General features: G+C 37.5%; 2 protein-coding genes across 2 annotated transcripts in view; one reads left to right on the top strand and one right to left on the bottom strand.

The window, feature by feature from the left end:
* The window catches only part of FGFR1OP2 (FGFR1 oncogene partner 2), a gene marked incomplete at its 3' end in the record, with an annotated part of 30,895 nt that extends 21,157 nt beyond the window's left edge, over nucleotides 1-9,738 (top strand). Inside the window, exons 4-7 of the mRNA XM_079716025.1 lie at nucleotides 2,677-2,819; nucleotides 5,212-5,325; nucleotides 7,791-7,904; nucleotides 9,601-9,738. Coding sequence (XP_079572151.1) covers nucleotides 2,677-2,819; nucleotides 5,212-5,325; nucleotides 7,791-7,904; nucleotides 9,601-9,738 — 509 coding nt within the window. The remainder of the gene's footprint in view (nucleotides 1-2,676; nucleotides 2,820-5,211; nucleotides 5,326-7,790; nucleotides 7,905-9,600) is intronic.
* An 11,017-nt stretch (nucleotides 9,739-20,755) lies between these two features.
* TM7SF3 (transmembrane 7 superfamily member 3) overlaps nucleotides 20,756-21,768 on the bottom strand; it is a gene marked incomplete at both ends in the record, with an annotated part of 36,997 nt that continues 35,984 nt past the window's right edge. The window contains one exon of the mRNA XM_079714871.1: nucleotides 20,756-21,018. Coding sequence (XP_079570997.1) covers nucleotides 20,756-21,018 — 263 coding nt within the window. The remainder of the gene's footprint in view (nucleotides 21,019-21,768) is intronic.

The raw sequence follows: 21,768 nt of genomic DNA, 5'->3' as shown, positions 1-21,768 counted from the left end.
TATTTAATTTTTGATAGTTTGATTAATATGTGTCTTGGCATGTTTCTTCTTGGATTTATCCTGTATGGGACTCTGCACTTCCAGGTCTTGATTGACTATTTCCTTTCCTATGTTAGGAAAGTTTTCAGCTATAATCTCTTCAAATCTTTTCTCAGACCCTTTCTTTTTCTCTTTTTCTTCTGGGACCCCTATAATTTGAATATTGGTGTGTTTAATGTTGTCCCAGAGGTCTCTGAGATTGTCCTCAATTCTTTTCATTCTTTTTTCTTTATTCTGCTCTGTGGTAGTTATTTCCACTATTTTATTTTCCGGGTCACTTATCCGTTCTGCTGTCTCAGTTATTCTGCTATTGATTCCTTGTAGAGAATTTTTAATTTCATTTATGGTGTTGTTCATCATTGTTTGTTTGCTCTTTAGTTCTTATAGTCCTTGTTAAATGTTTCTTGTATTTTCTCCATTCTATTTCCAAGATTTTGGATCATCTTTACTATCATTACTCTGAATTCTTTTCCAGGTAGACTGCCTATTTCCTCTTCATTTGTTTGGTCTGGTAGGTTTTTACCTTGCTCCTTCATCTGCTGCATATTTCTCTGTCTTCTCATTTTGCTTTACTTACTGTGTTTGGGGTCTCCTTTTCGCAGGCTGCAGGTTCATAGTTCCCGTTGTTTCTGGTGTCTGCCCCCTGTGGGTGAGGTTGGTTCAGTGGGTTGTGTAGGCTTCCTGGTGGAGGGGACTAGTGCCTGTGTTCTGATGGGTGGGGCTGGATCTTATCTTTCTGGTGGGCAGGGCCGCATCCGATGGTGTGTTTTGGGATGTCTGTGAACTTAGTATGATTTTAGGCAGACTCTCTGCTAGTGGTCGGGTTGTGTTCCTGTGTTGGTAGTTGTTTGGCATGGGGCGTGCAGCACTGGAGCTTGCTGGCTGTTGGGTGGAGCTGGGTCTTAACGTTGAGATTGGAGATCTCTGGGATTGCTCTCGCCAATTGATATTATGTGCGGCTGGGAGGTCTCTGGTGGTCCAATGTCCTGAACTCAGCTCTCCCAGCTGACACCAGGCCCGAGCACCAAGACCCTGTCAACCACACGGCTGCTGTATTATTTAGGGTTCCACTAGGAAACAGCATGCTTAGCTGGGACTTTGAGGAAAAGGTAGTGAAGGCAGTATTTCAGGAGTGTGGAAGGAAACAGCAAGGAATGTTGAGGCACCCAGGGATTAGCGGCCATACCTACACATTTCCTGACTCACTCCATCTTCAGTTTTTCTCCATTCTTGCTGCTATCACACATCTATTTTTTGTTTCTGCTGGGTCACTCGTCACTCTTTTTACAGTTGAATTTTATTAAATTGGAGAAATATTTTATCCTTTTCAGAGTCTCAGTTTCTCCATCCAGATGATGGAATGGATAATATCCTCTTCGCAGATTTGGATGAGGATTAAGATAGCATATTTTTAATGGACCTGACACTCTACATCTCCTCCCTTGTGTCAGCCAGTACTCTCAGTACTGAGTAATAAAACTTTTTTAGCTTAGCTATGAAAGGCAATTTCATTTGTGCTATGTAACTCAAGGGTGGAAAGCAGAGGTGCATGGTGCTAGCCGGAAGCCAGGCAGAAGCCTGAAGTCATATTGCTACCATGTGAAGTCAGTTGGAACCCATGCAGAACCAGAACCATAGACAGCTGAGGGCAAAAGGCTCTGATGTGGTGATTAAGAGGCGTGTGATCAAGGTAGCTCCCCAGATAGAGAGGATATTTATTGCTCTTTATCCTGTCCTACATATGAATGTCTACGTTACTTGGATCTAGGCTCTCACCCTCAGTATCCAGTTTGCACCATTGTCATTACCTATGAAATAACTCAGTTTCATTCTCAGCAGTCCCACCACTTTGGCCTACAGCTTAGGTGTTCATAGTCTCTTGCCTGAACTGTCCTCATTGGTCTCCCTGATTTCAGTGTCTTTTCCCTCCAATCCATCTTCAACACAGGCATCAGATTGATTTTTCAAAAATATATCTGATCATGTTATTCTTTTGCTTAAGAACCTTCATTGTGTACTATCTCCTTATCCAGAGGCCTTCAAAGTCGACTCCAAGCCTTCTTTTTTGTATTCTTCCCATACTTCTCTTCTCCTGAAACCTTTGCTCTTGTCACCCTGAATGATTTCCCAGACACACCATCCAGTTTCATGCCTCCCTGCTTAGAATGCCCTGTCATTTATTTTTCATTTCAAGGAATGCAAGTTGATCTCAATACTATACTTCTGTGAAGCTTTCACCAATTTTTCCTCACGGACTTTCTGTATGTATTTGGATAGAGCTCCACTCTACACTTACCACGTTGTATTTTCATTATTTATGTTTTGTTTTCTCCACTGGACTCTGAGCTTTATGGCCTTTTGGTCTTCCTAATATAGAGCATGATCTGATACTTAATTCCTGTTCAGTAAATATTTGTTAAAATGATTTCTCAAAAAATGAGTTTAAAATGGTCATTTTGAGAATAAAGGACTCCATTTGGTATCCTTTATTTCCATGTGGCTAGATTTTTGTACCTCATGTTTTCTTTTTAAAATACCCCCTTTATAAATTGCTTTTTTGATAAGTGTAATGTGGAAGAGAATACTTGGTACATCCTGAACTCAAGTTTGAATAAAATATACTGTTGTTTTTGATAGAATTACGTACATCCCTGGAAGAACATCAGTCTGCCTTGGAACTTATAATGAGCAAGTATCGAGAGCAAATGTTTAGATTGCTAATGGCTAGCAAAAAAGATGATCCAGGGATAATAATGAAGTTAAAAGAGCAGCACACCAAGGTAATCCTTTCTGTAAATACAATTTGAAATAGAAAAGAAGGACAATTGGTTAACATGTGTTCAGATTTTTAAAAAATCATAGGAATCTTACTTACATGATACTGAATACTTCTCTTTTTGACATTTTCTTCTCCTTATTTTTTTCATGTTATGTGTCATTTTGTTTGATTTACTCTTCTAACTCCCATTCTTCCCTAGTAGCTTTAATATATATTAAAAAATAAAGTTTATTTGGGAAATAAAGGTAAGTCTGTTCAGATCAAATTATTTTTATAAGGTTATCTGCTTGTAAGAAATACTTCTTTTAATTTGTGTGTTGATATCTCTTGCAAAAATGAAAATTAAATGCTTAACACTTAAAAAAAAATCTGAAAACAGCTAAAGGTAGATTTGTTTTTCTTAAGACTATTTTCTGAATGAGGTTGACTCATCCAGACTATAGATACTCCTGATTATTAATGGAAGTGCCATGGTGGGGGGGAGAGGAAATATATATATCAAATATATGTATATATTTATGTCTATATAAAATATATTGCCTCCCCACCCCTCCTCCATCACATATCACTTAATATCATTTCTAGAGACAGAGCTGAACTAATAGAAATTAGTGTTTTTCCTGCTGTTCATCATACTCATTCTGATCCCTGTGTTTGCTAGCAACTGTTTTGAAAACAGGTAGAATAGTCCTTTTCCATTTATGTTTTATTTTAAACTGATTTTTAACTGCTGGTGTGAAATAAAAATATTAGAATAGATTGTGACTACTAGGCCATTATCTGTATTGGATAATGGTGAACTAACTATTAGTTATAACTAATATTATTTAAGAAATATTCATATAACATTTTTATCTTTCTCGATTATTGAAACACTTTTTAGATTCCTTAAAATGTTATATTTCTTCCATCTTGGTGCTTGTAGGTATTTTTAAATTATTAATTCTATTAAAATTAAATACCTAGTGAATTGCTTTAATATGTAGATTCAACTCTACCTATTAAGGAAGTCAGTAATAGACAGCTCTTGTGTCAAATAGTAAAATAGTAAAAATAAATGTGGCTTTAATATTATCTAATTATGCTATTCATCTCCTATCCAAAAGGAAACCTTGGATAGTTAAATGGCAATCTTTTGACTATAAACTGTATCTATTGTTAATGAGATCATTATAAAAAATTTAATTTTAAATATATAATTTAAGAGGTTTTTTTAAGGTACAAATATGAACTGACTTAAAATTATTGGTAAAATAAGTATAATCTTGAGACATTCCAAAAGGCCCTTATGTTTAACAACTTAAATTTTTTCAGATCTAAAGAGAATGCTCTGGCAAACTAGTGCTTAAGAATAAGATACTGAAGCTAGCTAGTCTCTTGTGGTAGCAGCTATGTCAGAAGCAAATGTTTTCTAAAACACATTAGATTTTACCACTCATCACAGCTGTTTATTAATTAGCAAAGTTAAACATTTCTTAAGATGGCTGTAAATCATCTTTTTTCAATTATGTCAATTGAATTCTTCATCTAAGTGCTGATTCTTGCCTTCCATGAAATGACAGTTCAGTTACTTGTTATTAATTCTAACTAATACATATTAATGTTTGTGATTTTGATTTTTCCCAAAAAGGAGACACTGATTCAAACAGATATTTATTAACAAAAAGGAGACACTTTGATTCAAACAGATATTTATTAACACTTGCACTGGCTTAGTTATTATTAATAATAAGATGAATGAATAAGTTAATTACTCTACCATAGAAGCTTTCAGTGTATTGGGAGATACAGACACAAACATGATTATCTAATATAAGGTAGGATGTGATGAATCCTAAAATAGAGATCTGAATTATTACTGGAATACTAGAGGAAGCAAGATTAGTTCTCATGAGGAGAATCTGGGAAAGTGGCAAGGAAAGGTAGCAAATCCATCTAAATCTAGCCTTGAATTAATTATTGGGGTCAACAAGCAGAAGTGGGTGAGCAGAGAAACTTGTGTGATAAATATGAGCTTCCAAGGTATGTTTAGGTACTAGTGCTCTGATATGCCTAAACACAAAAATAATTTTATAACACATTTAGGGGTAATAAACAAAGTTACACGTAACAGCATTTTGGAGTAAGAGACCCTTTTGAGACTACTGTAACATAGAACTTTGTCCTCACCTAGAAGTTTTTGAGCACACATTTAAAAACCAATAAAAAGTTTGAGGAGAACTCATTTTCATTCAAATACTCATTTTTACATTATTTTTGAACTGCTACCTTTTTGGAAATCTTAAAAAAACAAACATTTCAAACAGTTGGCTAACACGCATGAACTAACACTCATTCAGTTTTTAAATTACGGATAATATCCGTATTAACATTATAATGACTCTGTACTACAGATTGACATGGTGCATCGTAACAACTCCGAAGGATTCTTCCTTGATGCATCTCGACACATCCTTGAAGCACCTCAACATGGACTGCAGAGGAGGCACTTGGAAGCAAATCAGAATGTACACTAAATAAAACAGTCAGCTTTTGGGGTGTGGATGGAAGGGGGGTCCATTTAAAAAGTTCTTTTACATTGAATTCTCCTCCCAAATTAAATCAGCAAATAAATGAAACTGCTTTTAAAAACGCTGTGCTTTTCATAGCCTTGCAAAAATACTCAGTATAGAAACTTTAAGTCTGTCATCAATTCTCTGTGTATTGTATGATACATAGCCTGTTAGATAATTGCAGGCTTTAAAGGTTCTTTGGGCCAGCCTTTCATGTTATTGTTCTTGTTAGCTATAGATGCAAAATTTTAGTAGGCTTCAAACGGTCATCCTCTTGCTGGACATCAAAGATGTTTTCCTGGTAATAATTTTAATCTGATTTTCTAAAAATTTTGTTCAATCAAACTGTTAAATGAACTGTTTTAATTCAGATTTTCGATAGTTATAGTCCTTTAGTTTGAGTTCACAATAAAATAAAATTGCCTTTGTTTAGGTGTTATTAAGTATAGTAGTACCCTCTCCATTGTGTCTGTTGTGTTTTAACTGCCTTTTTTTCTTGAAAGGCATTTCAAGACAGTGCAAGGTTTATGTTGCTAGCACTTCTTGCCTTTAAGAGTTTTGAAAGCACAGATCTTGCCTTCTTGTGCCTATTAAGAGATCCATGACACTTCCCTGAAGATTTTATTGTAATAAGTGAACCATCCAGGAACCAGACCTATAAAAATACACTTCTGTTCGAAGTATTGGGGTTTTTTTCTTATGATGATTTTATTAAAACAGACTGTCCTGAAAAATTTAGTAGTTTCTTGTTTTCTTTCGTTTTAAAGGCAAGTAATTATCTGCTTCCTTGTAGTCGTTTAACCTAGGTCAGTGCCATAAGACACCAAATCATAAGCTGAGAAAGCTGTTGGTATTCAAAATTTTTACTCATTACCCTTATTCAGTTTGCTGCTGCAGTTACCTATACTTAACTTGCTTTTAAACATTAGGCTTCCTTTACAGTGGGAGGGATTGTAATCATTTTGTTTAAACTACTACAGAATACGACAGATGTTTGTCTTGATATCATTCTTGCTATCATAATCTAATCCAGAGCTGTCCAATAGAACTTTCTGCAGTGATGGAAATGTTCTTTATCTATGCTGTTCAATATGGAAGCCACCAGCCACATGTGGCTATTAAGTACTTGATGTGTGACTAGTGCGACTGAGGGGCTGAATTGTTAATTTCTTAAAATTGTATTTGACTTCAAGTAATTTAAATTTAAATAGTGCCATACTGGACAGCGTAATCTTTTATTTTGACTTCTTCCTGCGTACTCGCTTTTTATAGATTGTGTTAAAATAATATAAGGATCTGTATTTTTGTTGGTTAAGAAGATATTAAATATGTGGTTTGCTAAAGATATTCCTATTTGTTCTCTATTATATTCCTTCCATAGTTTACTAGTTTTGTAGGTTTTGGGGGGTCTTGTTCAAATCCTTTTTACAAACAGAGTATATACAACTATTTAAGAGACAATGTTTATTTGGGGAGCTATTAACTTTTATATTTAAGTTTTGTCCTTAGTATAACAAAATGACCCTCAATTGCTAGTGAACAATGGTCTATAGAAGTTGTTCATTTAAAAAAGTATTATTCTCATGTTTTTGTTGATTATAAACCTTTTGTCTGTCTGTTTCATTGACTGTAAGCTCCTTGAAATCAGGGAACATTTCTTAACAGGCTTCATATTCCTGTCACCTAGCACAGTGCCTGGCTCATCATAGGTGTGCAAAAAAGAATAAGAGAATGAGATTGGAAGAAATTTATGCTGCTTGCTGTGCCAAACAAATGTGGATGTCTATTTTATACTAAAGTTATATTTTGAACAGTTTGCAAGGAAGGCCACTTAATATTCAATACTTAAAAGCAGAACTCTGTTCATTTTACTCAATACTTATTATCTATTATGTACCTAACATTAAATAATAGGCAAATATAAGCAATATACAGTTCCTGCTCTCAATGAGGATTATAATCTAGAAAAGGTTCTGGATTGAATTGAGATGAATTTTTAGGCATGGAAAATACAGAAAATATTTTTAAATCATGAAGACTTCAGTGAGGAAAAGAGATTGAATGCTTATCTTTCCCATTACTTTGGTCAATGGGGTATGTAGGTGCAGAAAAGAAAAAGTTTCTGATCATTTTTGGTGAGAGGAATGTGAAATGAGTCTTTTTCCTGTCTGTGGGTTTAGATATACTGTGCTGCTTATCCTTAATCCTAGTCCTAACAGAAATCTGACTTCAAAAGCACATTCATGGTCAGTCAACTTTCTTGTAAATATCTGTTTGATATATTAGATTTATGTTAAATGGCAGTGTAAAGATACTACATTCATATTAAGTGGCAATGCAGATTTTATAAAAAGGGGAGGATCCAAAAAATTTTTTAAAGTATTTCACTGATTCACAACTTCCATCTCTTTTTTTTTCAGGAATTACAAGCACATGTTGACCAGATAACTGAAATGGCAGCAGTAATGAGGAAAGCCATTGAAATTGACGAGCAACAGGGTTGCAGGGAACAGGAACGAATATTTCAACTTGAGGTAAATTTTAAATTGCACATGTGGGTGAAAACTGTCCATACAAACATTTATCAGAAAATATATCCCACTTTAAAATATATCCTTTTGGGGACTTCCCTGGTGGTCCAGTGGTTAAGACTTCAGCTTCCATGCAGGGGGTGCGGGTTTGATCCCTGGTCAGGGAGCTAAGATCCCACATGCCTCGTGGCCAAAAGAACGAAAACATTAAAAAAACAGAAGCAATACTGTAACAAATTCAATAAAGACTTTAAAAATGGTCCCAAAAAAGCTTAAAAAATAATATATGTATATATATATATATATATACACACACACTTTCTGGGATACTAGTAATGTTCTTTTTCCTAATCTGGATACTGGTTATATGGGTGTATAATGCAAGACCATTTATATAGTAATGCAAGAGTCTAGGATCAATAGTAAACTTATACCAGTAATTGAGAAAATTGATTTTTTTTGATCCTGTGTCTCTTCTGTTATTAGGTGAATATACTTCTTCAGCTTAGTAATTTTTTTTAATATCTTTATTTTATTAGAGATCACAGTGATGCAGGGAGAAATGTTTTCAGTCCACAAATCATATTCTTTGGCCACTTGTATATTTCTGGGGAATATAGAAGCTTTTATCGCATCTGTCCTTTATTTTGTGGTAGCAAAAGCACAAGTCATTGTTGAATAACTGAAATCAGTAGAGTAGACCTTTATACTTTTAAAACCTTTATTTTGAAATCATGGCGGAGAAATTGATTATAGAGGGCCAAAAATGATTTCTCTAAGTGTACAAAGTTCTCTCATTCTTTATAACAAAGGTAAGCAAACTTTTTCAGTGAAAGGCCAGATAGTAAATCTTTTAAGCTTTGCAAACAGGCAGTCTCTGTGGTAGCTACTCACCTCTGGCATTGTAATGAAAAAGCAGCTGTACACACAAAAAATAAGATTGGACTCAACTGTGTTCCAGTAAAGTTTAATTTATAATAACAGGCCTCACTCAAGCCAGGCCAAAGTTTGCTGATCTCTGCTTTATTTATACAATTGAAACTTAGAAAGTAAGACCAAAAGACAAAGCAGTAGAGAATAAATTATGAGTTATTTTTAAATGTCTAAAAATTTCTTGCAGTAACTAATCTAGAAGAAAAAGGCAAAGGCAAAGTTGTTTACCAGTGCTAGATTTGGTCACTTAACTTTCCTTCTTAAGAAATATCACAATCTATTCAGCCAGCCCTGCTGCTGTTAAATTCCAGTGAGGGAAGCAAACCAGGGCTTGCCCTGCATTCCATGCTATCATGGAAATAATAAAATTACTAAAGTACTGAGAGCTTTTAGCCCCAGGGTATTATTCAGACTTTCTGAGTTTACACAAATATAAATCTAGATGTTCTTTTCTTACTGTGATTTTCTATACTGTGATTATAAAATAAGGCTGTTTCTGAGGTTCTGTCTACAGTTACCGCTGCATAAATAAAAAGGCTTTTCTGTGGTGGAAGACATTGAATACGTGATTCCTACCTCTTTAAAAAAGTGTTCTGTGGATTCAAGTTGTCAACTTCAGCTGCATATATCATTTAATACATTTCTGCCAATTACAGTACATGCTTTTTATTTATCATACCTTCATATGTTTGGCTTTTCTTAAGATACGTTTGTACTCTTGTAGCCACCTTGGTGACTGCTTCTTTGTTTTTGTGCTTTCTTATAGCAAGAAAATAAAGGCTTGAGAGAGATCCTTCAAATAACTCGAGAATCATTTTTGAATCTTAGAAAAGATGATGTGTCGGAAAGTACATCTTTGTCAGCTTTAGTGACCAATAGTGACCTGAGTCTGAGGAAGAGCTGAAGAGCTTTTAAGTCTGTGAATGAATTAACAGAAAAATCCATCTCAAGCTGCCCTTTGTTTTACTTTTTTATAATATGTACAGTGCACTGGAAATGACATTTTTAAAAGATAGCAACAAGAAAATGCATAGTTAATGGTCATAGACGTTATTCCAAACTATAATTGAAAAATAGAAACTAAGCCTTTGTTAATTGGTGAACAAGTTCAAGATTTTCACAGTGACTGCTGAATGTATCAAGAGCTTTCAGCAGTGCTGTTGGCTTTCTGGTTGACACTTGGATAAACATGAATATCCCCAACAAATGTCTGGGAATTAATAGAAACATCCCAATTTTAAAATACAAATTTTGCCACAGTGTTGTGAATGGAAAATCGTCATACTAAAGCATATCCTCCCTGTATGGTGAAAGTTAACAAGTAGCTTATGTACCATGAGACTTCAGCTTTAATGATTGCCTATCTACCTTCTCCTTAATTTAAATTTTTGTCAAAGAAAGTTCAGTTTGAAAGACTTAGGAATGTTTTATATACACCATAAATAAAAGAGGTAATTTAATTTTCGCTAATTTATCCTAATTAATACTGAGCTAACAGTTGTCCATGATTTGCTTAAGTATATGAAATATTTCAGGAATGAAAGAGAAGGAGTACTACTTTCTAAGAAAGAAGAGCTTATAAGAGACATATTTAGTAGGTTAAACTACTTCTTTGAAAGAATAAGTTTTGGTTCTAAATCAGTAATGAAGATGAGATTTTTTCTTCTCCGGTTGATCTTTAAGGATATTATGTAGTTAATTTAGCTAACAGTTGAAATGTTTGATATAGCAAGATAAGTATGGTAATTTCAAAGTAAATTGGGAATTCCTCTGCCTCAAAACCCTTTTTTTCCCCCTTAAGTAATTACGCTTAAGACATATAGAAACAGTAAGTTAAAATTAAAAAAAAATTTTTTTCTAGATCTATTCTTAAGTTCCATCTGGTTCTCATAACCTACAAGATGTTTCTTGTAACCTTTCAGTCAAAGGGCTAGGGGGTGGTGAGGGGGAAATCTGGATTTATAAGTATTTGTTTTATTTTTTACAGAATATATATCCAGTATATAAATTTTTAAAAGCTGCTAGAAATAGAAACGTGCTTTAACATCAGTTGAAATCTAAATTTTTCATATTCTGTCGTGATTATAGAAGAAAAGGTAAGAGTGTCAAATATGATTATTAAATATACTGTACTCATATTAAATATAAAAAACAGCACAATAGAAAATTCTACTTTGGAGTATATATGTTAAAGTAATATTTACATGGTAACTTTTATGTATAATTTCATATATTGGTAAATTCAAAACTACTTTCCACTTCGGAATTTTTTATCTTAAGTTTGGGGTAAGTGGGGTTGATGGGACTGATTGGATAGAAAAGGGCTAATGGCCCAAACATTAAATAGATTTCTTTTCTCATTCAGAGGCCTTAATTGTTATTTGATAAACAAGTGACAGTTTTTATTTTTAAACTTTTCTATTGGTTTTCGGGAAAGTATCCTTTAATTTGATGGCACATTCATTCATAGAGTTTTTATCCCAAGTCAGAACTGAAATAAGCTACACAATTGAGAGTAAGTCTGAGGCAATTCATTGGGGCAGCTCTATTATAAAACATTACTTGATAAATAATTATTTTTGTAAACAAATAAGTTGAGTTAATTTATTCTTGGTCTTCTTACTTGGATATTGTTTTAAGAACTTGGTGTTTAAAGACATTTATGTTATTATATAGCAACAGTGTTCTAGCAACAGTGTTCTATCCCATACTTTTTTTTTTTTAAGCAGAACCTTAAAATTTGTGTCTGAGAATATGTACTACTAGGAACCTATTTTATCAATAAAGATGAGCGATTAAAATTGGTATGATCTCCAAGTTTATTTTTTCTTACCAGAAACTTAGTACTTAGCAACAACTTCTATCTGTATTTCTTAGGAATTGGCCAGCAACTTATTGCTGACTCGGCAGACCTTTTGATCATCTGTGGTGGGTTTAATAGTGTCCCCCAGAAGTATGCCCAGGTCCTAACCTGTTGTACGTGTGGATGAGAGCATATTTGCAGATAGAGTCTTCGCAGATTTAAGGATCTCAGGATAAGATCATCCTGGATTTAGTATGGGCCCCAAATCCAATGACTGTTGTCCTTATAGGAAAGAGGGAGATTTGAAACACAAGGAGAAAGTCATGTGAAGACAGAGGCAGAGGGTTATGCAAATCAAGGAACCCTAAGGTTTATGAGGTGCCATCAGAAGCTAGGAGAGATGTATGGAATGACCTCGGCTCCCTCAGAGCCTCCAGAAGGGACCAACCCTGCTTGATTTCAGACTTCTGGCCTGTCAAACCAAAGGCTGATGTGAGAGCAAGTGAATGAATTTCTCAAATACTAACTTCCCCTAGAATATGTTCATTTTAAGACCTACCTCCGTGATTATAAGGTTTTTGTTCCTAGCTCATGCAGACGCTAGCATATATAGAATACAAGAGGTGAAAACCATCTCTATTCAGTAGAAAGAAAATCACTGGTATCTATCATTGAAGGGATTCAGGAGGGAGAGCTGGTTTGGAAGAAAGGTTGAGTAGCTCTACTTGTGGAATGGGAAGTTGTCCTCTGTTGGAAAAACCTTCTGACATTAATAAGCAAAATGAGAGAGTGCATTTTTTGTTTTCTTTTTCACAGAAAGGCCTTCAATCCCATCCCTGAAATTTGTCCCCTAAAACAGCGGTCCCCAACCTTTTTGGCACCAGGGACCGGTTTCGTGGAAGACAGTTTTTCCACAGACGGCGGGGGTGTTGGGTGGGGGGATGGTGTCAGGATGATTCAAGCGCATTACATTTATCGTGCACTTTATTTCTAGTATTATTACATTGTAATATATAATGAGATAATTATACAACTCACATCATGCAGAATCAGTGGGAGCCCTGAGCTTGTTTTCTTGCAACTAGATGGTCCCATCTGGGGGTGATGGGAGACAGTGACACCCAAGTGTGCTGCTTATGTTCAGGCTACTCCGTGATGTCACTTTGGTCGCCGTCACTGCAGAAAACCCTGCTTCATAAAGACAGGATGTTGGAAATGGAAGCAGGCTTTTCAGTGCTTTTGTGGCAATCTCAGGATATTCCACCTTGACTTCAATCCAGAACGTATGGAGACTTGAAATTGTCTCACACATACCTTTAAGGCCGCCGTCATTTGCGATCTCTAGCAGTTGATACTGTTCTAGCACGGACAAAGTCGATTATTCACAAATGGGTCACAGATCCATTCCTTCCCAGTTCGGGTGTCTTTTGTGGTTGGGAAGTAATGCTCAAACTCTTTTGAAAGCTGAGACAGGTGATCATGCCCCAGCTGGGAGAAAGAAGGCCCTGGCTCAGTCTCTTTCAAAATCCCTGCTAATGTTTGAAACATGTCAAAAATCCCAATATTTACTCATCGCCCCCATAATTCCAGTTTGGCTTTGAATGCAGCCTCTTTATCTGCCGACTTGAACACAGTTGTCGTTCTCCCCTGAAGTGACAGATTGAGTTCGTTGAGCAGGTTGAATATGTCACACAAGTAAGCAAGTTTTGCGACCCATTCTGTGTCACTGAAATGTGCTGCCAGTGGTGACTGTTTCTAAAAGAAATCTCTGGAGCAGCTCTTGTAACTCAGAAACTCTGGCCAGTGACCTACCTCCAGAAAGCCATCTCACTTCTGTGTATCAGAGAAGACGTGTGTGCTCTGCGTCCTTCTCCTCACAGAGCTGCGTGAACAGATGTGGGTTAAGGCCATGTACTTTAATGTGGTTGATCATTTTAATCACATCCTGCAAAACACTGTTAAGTTCAGGTGACATTTTTCGGCTAGCCAGCATTTCCCTATGGATGACACAGTGCATAGACTCACATTCGGAAGCAACCTCTTTGACCTGAGTAGTGAAACCAGAAAGCCATCCAGTCATGGCAGCTGCTCCGTCCATGCATATGCCGACACAAAGTGACCAATTCAGTTTTCCTGATATGAATCATTCAAAGATTTGAATAGTTCTGCTGCTGTGGTGTTGGTTGGCAACAAAAGTGCACATAACATATCCTCATGCACGTCATCCTGAAAAATATATCGCACAAAAACAAGCATTATTGCCTTGTTGTCAACATCAGTAGACTCGTCAACCTGGACTGAGTACCTCGGTGACTCATTAATCCTCTCTAACAATTGTGCCTCAGTATCCTCTGCTATTTCATCAATTCATCTACTTACGGTGCTAGCTGAGAGAGGAACATGTGCCACCTTTTGAACTGCAGCCTCTCCTAAAAGTTCAGGACAAACGTCCTTAGCAGCAGCAGGATCAACTCTTCACCAACACTAAGGGCTTCTTAGCTTTAGCCATGCGGTCAGCCACTAAGAATGATGCTCTCAGTGCAGACACATTTGAGGAAGTGGTGGCCTTCAGTAATTGCTTCTGTTCTTCGTGTTTGTGTTTTCTTATTTTGAGAAACTCCAAAGGCTTGTCTTTTAATGCAGGGTGCTTGGTCTCCATGTGGTGAAGCAGTTTTGAATGTTTCATAGCTTCATTGGATAGCCGGTCGCCACATATTATACAAAGCAGGCTTGGAGAATGTGAATCACCTGTTGCAATTAACCCGTGATTTAAGTAGGACTCTTGGTATTTTCTTTTAAATGTAGCTTTCTTTTTGTTGGCAGTCTTAGAGCCTTCTGCTGTCTCATCGTTGGGTCTTTCCCCCTTTTCAAAGAAGCTCTCCAGCGACGTTTGGTTTTTACTCACTTTGGCTAGGATTCGCTTGTGGACTCACCAAAACTGTGACTGAGACAAGTGCGCAGTGTGGGAAAGAGGCACAGATGGAAGTGGTAAATAAAATAACGGGTGGGCCAAGCAAGGACTAAAATACGTGTCGGATTCTGACTTAAAGCCTGCCACCAGATGCAGCTTAATTGTCACTTGCCACTCACTGATAGGGTTCTGAAATGGGTCTGCAAGCAATTGATTTATTATGGTCTCTGTGCGGGCAAACCTGTCTGCTAATGATAACCTGTATTTGCAGCCGCTCCCCAGCACTAGCATCACCGCCTCACCTCCCCCTCAGATCATCAGGCATTAGATTCTCATAAGGAGCGCGCAACCTAGATCCCTCACGTGCACAGTTCACAGTAGGGTTCGAGCTCCTATGAGAATCTAATGCCGCTGCTGATCTGACAGGAGACAGAGCTCAGGCAGTAATGCGAGCAATGGGGAGCGGCTGTAAATACAGATGAAGCTGCACTTGCTTACCCGCTGCTCACCTCCTGCAGTGCAGCTCGGTTCCTAACAGGCCATGGACTGGTACCAGTCCGTGGCCCAGGGGTTGGGTACCCCTGCCCTAGAACCTTAAGCCCGGCCCTAATGATACATATATTTTAGTCATTTTAAGGAATTTTGATACACGGATGGTCTCCAAATGAGACAGCTAGTTTACTTTAAAAAGTTGAGAACTGGTTCAGTTCCTGAAAACACAGCCCATGGAGAATGGGGGAGCCAAGGCATGCTTAGTAATGTGTCTCGCTTGCTTCTTGCAGCTGCATTCATCTTCTTATCCTCTAGCCCTTTCCTCAAAGCTCCCAGATCATCCATCCTGCACCATGAGTGCAGGCAGGGCAAGCACATTCAAGCTAGTCTGGGAGAGAGAATCCATTACAGGAGGAGCCATGAGAACCTCATGTGAGACAGAATAGGCCTTTTCACCCTTAAGGACTTCAAGAAGAAAAAAATTGTGGCCATTCTTTAACCTCCTTCCAGGGGAAGGAATTCACCCTTAGGGGCAGTAGAGTCAGGTATATTATTATCCTCGTATGTATAGACTCTGGAACAGAAAGAATGATTCCGAGGGCCACAGCTTGTGGGTCACTCAAGTTCTGACCTACCTGCCAGGGAATGATTGTTAAATTCTAGGTCTTGGAAGGAATGGAAAAAGAAAGGTAAATAAAGAGGTAAGGTGTGCTCTGTGCAGTTTTGTAGTACAGTTAAAATTTAATGAGGAAGAGAAGAATGACAATAAAAATGGAACTACCATATAATCCAGCAATCCCACTACTGTATATCCAAAAAAACCCCAAAACAGGATATTGAAAAATTATCTGTACTCCCAAGTTTACTTCAGCTGCAGCATTATTCACAATAGCCAAGATAGGGAAACAATCTAAGTGTCCTTCAACGGATGAATGGATAAAGATGTTGCATTTGTATACAACTGAATATTATTCAGCCATGGGAAAGAAGGAAATTCCGCCATTTGTGACAACATGGATGGACCTTGAGAGCGTTATGCTTAGTGAGATAAGTCAGCAGAGAAAGACAAACACTACAATATCACTCATCCGTGTGATCTAATAATGCCAAACTCCTACTAACAGAGGGCAGAATGGTAGTTACCAGGGGCTAGGGGTAGGGGAACTGGGGAGACGTTTAAAGGTATGAACTTACAACTAGAAGATAAATACATTCTGGAGATCTAATATACAGCATAGTGATTATAGTCAACAGTATTGTATTATAAACTTAAAAGTTGCTAATAAACTAAATCTTAACTGTTCTCACCACAAAAAAAGAAATAATTATGTGACATGATAAGAGATGTTAGTTAATGCTGTGATGATAATCATATTGTAATATATAAATGTATTAAATCAACACATTGTACACCTTCAACTTATACAATGTTGATATGTCAATTATTACTCGATTTTAAAGAAAACAAAACAAAACCTGACAACATCCTGGTCTGGATCAACTGCTCAAAATGTCAAAAGCTGAGAATAGGAGAGCTGATTCCCACCAAGCACCAAAATGAAGGGCTATAATGACTGGTGGGCATACAAGTGAGACTCCACTGGGGCACCTCCAAAATGAGAAGGGAAGGCCTCCAGGCTTTTGTTGGTGCTTTTCCTCCACCACATGGAATGCACTGAGCCTCCTGTGGTCCTGCTCTTCCTCCAAATCTCCACTTAAATGTCACTTCCTCAAGGAATTCTTCCCTGGCATCTCAGATTCCACCCCCAATTCCGTTGGAGATTTTCATTGCATATTGTTACTTCTTCTGTAACTATTTTAGTATCTGTCTCACTTACCACACTCTAAGCCCTGAAGCAGCGACCAGGCCTGTATTGTTTGTCATCTTCTAGGCCCCAAGGCAATGCCTGGCATTTAGGAACTCAACAAAATATTGAGTGAATGAGTGAAGGTGAGATCGAAATCAGACTATTACCATTCATTGTATTTCAGTTATTAAAATGTTGCCCCTGGTGCTGATGTAGCTTCATCCAGAACTGCCAGCCTCCCCCGTGTAATGATTATGGGGTAGTCCCTGGTAAGCCCAAGTTTCCACTAAACTTGAGCCCCTCTCTACCTCAATTTCATAAAGAGTGGTCCTTGCAAACGTAGTGGCCAGAGTGCCCAGATGTCTTTCAATCAACCATCAGGATAAAAGGACTTGTAAAGTGTACTAGTCTGCTAGGGCCGCCATAACAAAATACCACAGACTGGGTGGCTTAACAACAGAAACTTTCTCACAGTTCTGGAGGCTGCAAGTCCAAGATCAAGGCTGGTTTCTTCTGAGGCCTCTCTCCTCTGCTGGCAGACGGCCACCTTCTCTCTGTGTCCTCACATGTACTTTGCCCCAGGGTCTCTGTATGTTCTAATCTTTTTGTAAAGACACTAGTGAGATTAGATGAGGGCTCACCCTAACGGCCTCATTTTAACTTAGTTATCTCTTTAATAAAGCCCTCTCTCCAAATACAGTCACATATTGAAGTACTGGGAGGTGAGGGCTTCAACGTATGAATTGGGAGGGTGGAACACAACTCAGCCCATAGCAAAAAGGAAAACACAGGTAGCCTCCCTCCCAAGAAGGGCTGTAGCACAATGGGAAAGCCTCCACCCAGTTCTCAGGAGATGAGCCAAGAATTCTGGGGTTTTAATGAAGGTTAATAACAGGTATCAAGTACATCATCAAGGAGTGAACTTTATACCAAAAAATTCTTTACAAATGCTGCTGTGGAGAAATACTTACGGATATTTAAGTATCTATCATGTACTTTGTAATGAATAGGAAATGGTCCACGACCACAGAGAATTAACTTGGAAAAACATGTTTTCATTGTGTAAAATTAATAACTCCCCAAAAGTAGAGATCATGGCAATATTAGGAGCATAGGAGCTTCCTACCAATTCACCAACAGAAGAAAACTGAAAATAATCAATGAATTACATTTTCATTATGACAGAGTATAAAGCACATTTGGATAGGGAGTTCTCAAATTTTGGTCTGGGCACTATTATTTGATAACTGTGACTTCATATAATTTACTCCTTGGTTAAGAATTTCCTCAGGTATAAAATAACATGATAACATGTTAAGATCAGTTAACATTATCTCTGAAGTTCACTCCTGGTCTAATATTCTAGCAATTTCTTTGTTAGAATCAGTTTTCCATCCCAATTTACATAGAACTCAACTGGTCTATAGCACCGGTTAGCTGCTGTGGTTTGGCAACCTAGTAGCTAATTTACAATAGGTTAATCAGAACCAAAACATTTAAATAGTAGAACCAAGTTTCCAGCAACACTATTTTTCTTGTTTGACACAACTGAAGTACTAAAGACAACACAAACTAATGCATTAAAGACATCAGCTTTCCTTTTAACAAAGGATATAACTTTTTTTTTTTTGCGGTACGCGGGCCTCTCACTGTTGTGGCCTCTCCCGTTGCAGAGCACAGGCTCCGGACGCGCAGGCTCAGTCGCCATGGCTCACGGGCCCAGCCGCTCCACGGCATGTGGGATCTTCCCGGACCGGGGCACGAACCCATGTCCCCTGCATCGGCAGGCAGACTCTCAACCACTGTGCCACCAGGGAAGCCCCAAAGGATATAACTTTTAACACATTATCCCACATTTTGTTCATTTCCTATCATTCCATTTATACTTAAACTGACTTTTTAAATAAAGAATTGTTTGTCCAGATTAAGTAATTTTGTTTTTATAGCTATGAAACGGTCCTCTCATGTCTTGTTACTTTGGTACAAAAATACAGTTGGTAAAAAATTTTATAGGAATTTTATAATAATGAGACTTCTTAGCATTTTTTCAAAATAGGTATTTATTATTAAAAAATTATACGAACTGACTTATTACTCACAAATTATCATGAAAAATTTTAAACACTTTGTCTCCCCCCTCCAAGAAAGTGTGTTTTGTCTTTATACTCTTTACTGGCAGTGCATTTTGATGGTATAGGAAAAAATTCACACATATTCCATATAACTTTGTTAGAATTTACAACAATACAGCAGAATCCAGAATCCCTACAGTGAATTATTAAAAAAACACATTTTTTTCTTCAAGTTTAAGTGTTTTTGAAGTTATATAAACAGTGAAGATTACAAAATAAATAGTAAACAAACACCTGTGTATAATTTTTCAATGCAAGAAATGATTAGTCATACATTTTTTCATTTTGTTTCAACCTTACCAGAACACTTTTAAGAGCGAGTTGAAAATTTTCCAGTTACCCGAAACTTCAGAAACCTACTGTCCATTGAAAACCTCTGAAAAGCAGCATCATTTAAACAGCGGTTAACTTACAAATGGGAATGCAACAACCACAACCGACCTCAAGGCCACTCAGGCACATCAGAGTCCCCAGCTCCAAATGCAAGGCAGAACCTCCTCAGCAGAGGCTCTGACAGTTAAAAGGCCATGAGGATAAGGGATGCAGCCCAGGGCATCGGGCGCTTTCTTGTGGTGGAACAAAGTCAAAACTGAAGGGACTCTCCTTACAGAGTCCAAGTCACTGAAAGCAGCTCTATTAAACACCTGAGTCCTTTCTGATGCCCTCCTCAGCGCTTTACAACACAGACGGGACAAACAAAGGCTTCATGCACAGATTTTCTGAAACTGTGCCAATGCTCTAACAACTAATTTAGCAGAAAGAACTACAAAATGCAAATTTTTTAAAGGTTTCCGTATTAATGGGATTATGGATGAAGCTAGGAGCCAATTTGTCTCCTAAAAATAAAACAATTCATATGTCATCGAATGCAGGTTCAATTAGAGATCAGCTATCAACACTATTTTAAAAGGTCTTGAAAGAAAAAAAAAGGCCATTTTTTAATCTGGAATATAAATAAATCATCCATTTAAAAGCTCTATTATCTACATAAATGGACCTACTTTCAAATAATTGGAATAATTTAGCTATTTAAATTACCATTTTAAGCAACAAAAGGCAAAGACGAGGGGTACCTACTGAACTATATACTTAAAAAATGATCGATACGATAAATATGTATTTTACCATAAACAAAAGAAGGGTACTTTTTGATAATATATGATACTAAGAAAGATGCAACTAAGTAATCAGACTGCTATTAGTAAGAAAATAAGTTAGTTTTCCCTGTTTTGTACTCTGAAGTTCAAAGGCCCAGTTTCAAATTCCCAAAGCTCCAAACACAGTGACATATAAAAGTTCAGTCCAACCCTTAAATTAAACCACCCTCCGTGCCCTGGCCCCCGAGTTTGGACACACTCAGGTGATAGAACTGTTCAAGGTGTTATAAAAAAAAAAACACACCAGGGCTTTACAGGAGAACCACTGTTTTCAAGTTCCTTTTTTGTTTTCTTAAGCGTATCTGTTTAATGGAATAAGGTGACATATATTTATAAACCAAAAGGTAATTTCTTAAGTATTTCATAATAAGGAAAAACCTCCCTACCACCAACTTTTTGGCCATCTTTCTCCCTCTCACTTAGAATTACTGTCATCTCCCTGGTATACCCTTGCCCTGTATCAATAAGGAGACCACAACACTGTACAAAGCACGGACACAGAAGCTGGTTTCTTAGCAGACTTGCCCCAGAGACTGCTGAAGCAGCAAGGCAGCAACACCCAATCTGAGGCGGTACCTGGGTTGTACTTCAAGATGGCACTGACCAAGCCCTCCGCATCTACAGAAGCAGGGGCGTCCTTTCTCCGGCTGGCTGTTCCTTCTGAAAGAGCTCTTTGATCTGGGCTAGTCGGCCGTAGAGCCTCTCTCTCAGTGGAGGGATGTGGTAGCTGGGGTCCAGGATGTTGGTCACTCTGCGCTCACGCTCTCGCTTCCATAACTTGTATGGGTGGGGAGGGAAAAACGGTTGCCCTCTTTCTCTTCGAATCTGTAACGTAATTCCACTTACAGCCAGCATCCCCCATACTGCCAGGATAATAAAGTCTAAAGAACGGTAGAGAAGCACAGTTTGAATCTTGTGTTTTAAAACCTAACACAGATCGAAGACAACATTTCATAGCCTCAATCTGTATCATCTTTTCTCAGTTAAGATTAGACTTTCTGGTAAGTTGGTCCAAACATACATGTATATCCTCACTTACCAGCCAAGGAATAAGTGAGGAAGCTATGGACTTATATTTTAAAATAGGAGTTTCCAATTACAGGCATTTGAAAGTCCAGACAGGTTGTAAAGGAATCAGTTGTTTGGATCCTTGGCATTCCAGTATTTTATGACTAGTGCCCACAGACACAGCTGTTTGTTGTTTGCTGTGTTTCTCCAGAGGTGGGGGAAAAGGCAGTGATCTCACAAATGTACATCATTGGAACGTCATGATGCTCTTTTTTGCCATCCCACCCTATATGGGACCCCACCCCACTCATAGAGTGGATACAGAAATGCATGAAAAGATTCAACAAATTGTACTGAGCTTCTAGCAGAAGGCTTGGCAAAATACTGTCAAACTTCCAAGACATGTGGATTTCAAGGTTTTTACCATCAACCTCTTAAATAACGAGGGCAGGCTCAGGATAGCAGAGGGAAAGATTTGCCCTTAAACATTCATAACAATCACAATGGTGCTTATGCATCTTCAATTCTAAGACCTGCTTTTCCATCCTTGCTATTCTAACATTTCTGAAACCAACATAGCTTATCATCTTTGTGAACATTTAATTTAGTAGTCATTTTTTTCA

This window comes from Hyperoodon ampullatus, assembly GCF_949752795.1.
Source record: "Hyperoodon ampullatus genome assembly, chromosome: 11".
In the NCBI taxonomy this organism is placed as follows: Eukaryota; Metazoa; Chordata; class Mammalia; order Artiodactyla; family Ziphiidae; genus Hyperoodon; species Hyperoodon ampullatus.
This window is presented reverse-complemented; position numbering and strand designations above follow the sequence as displayed.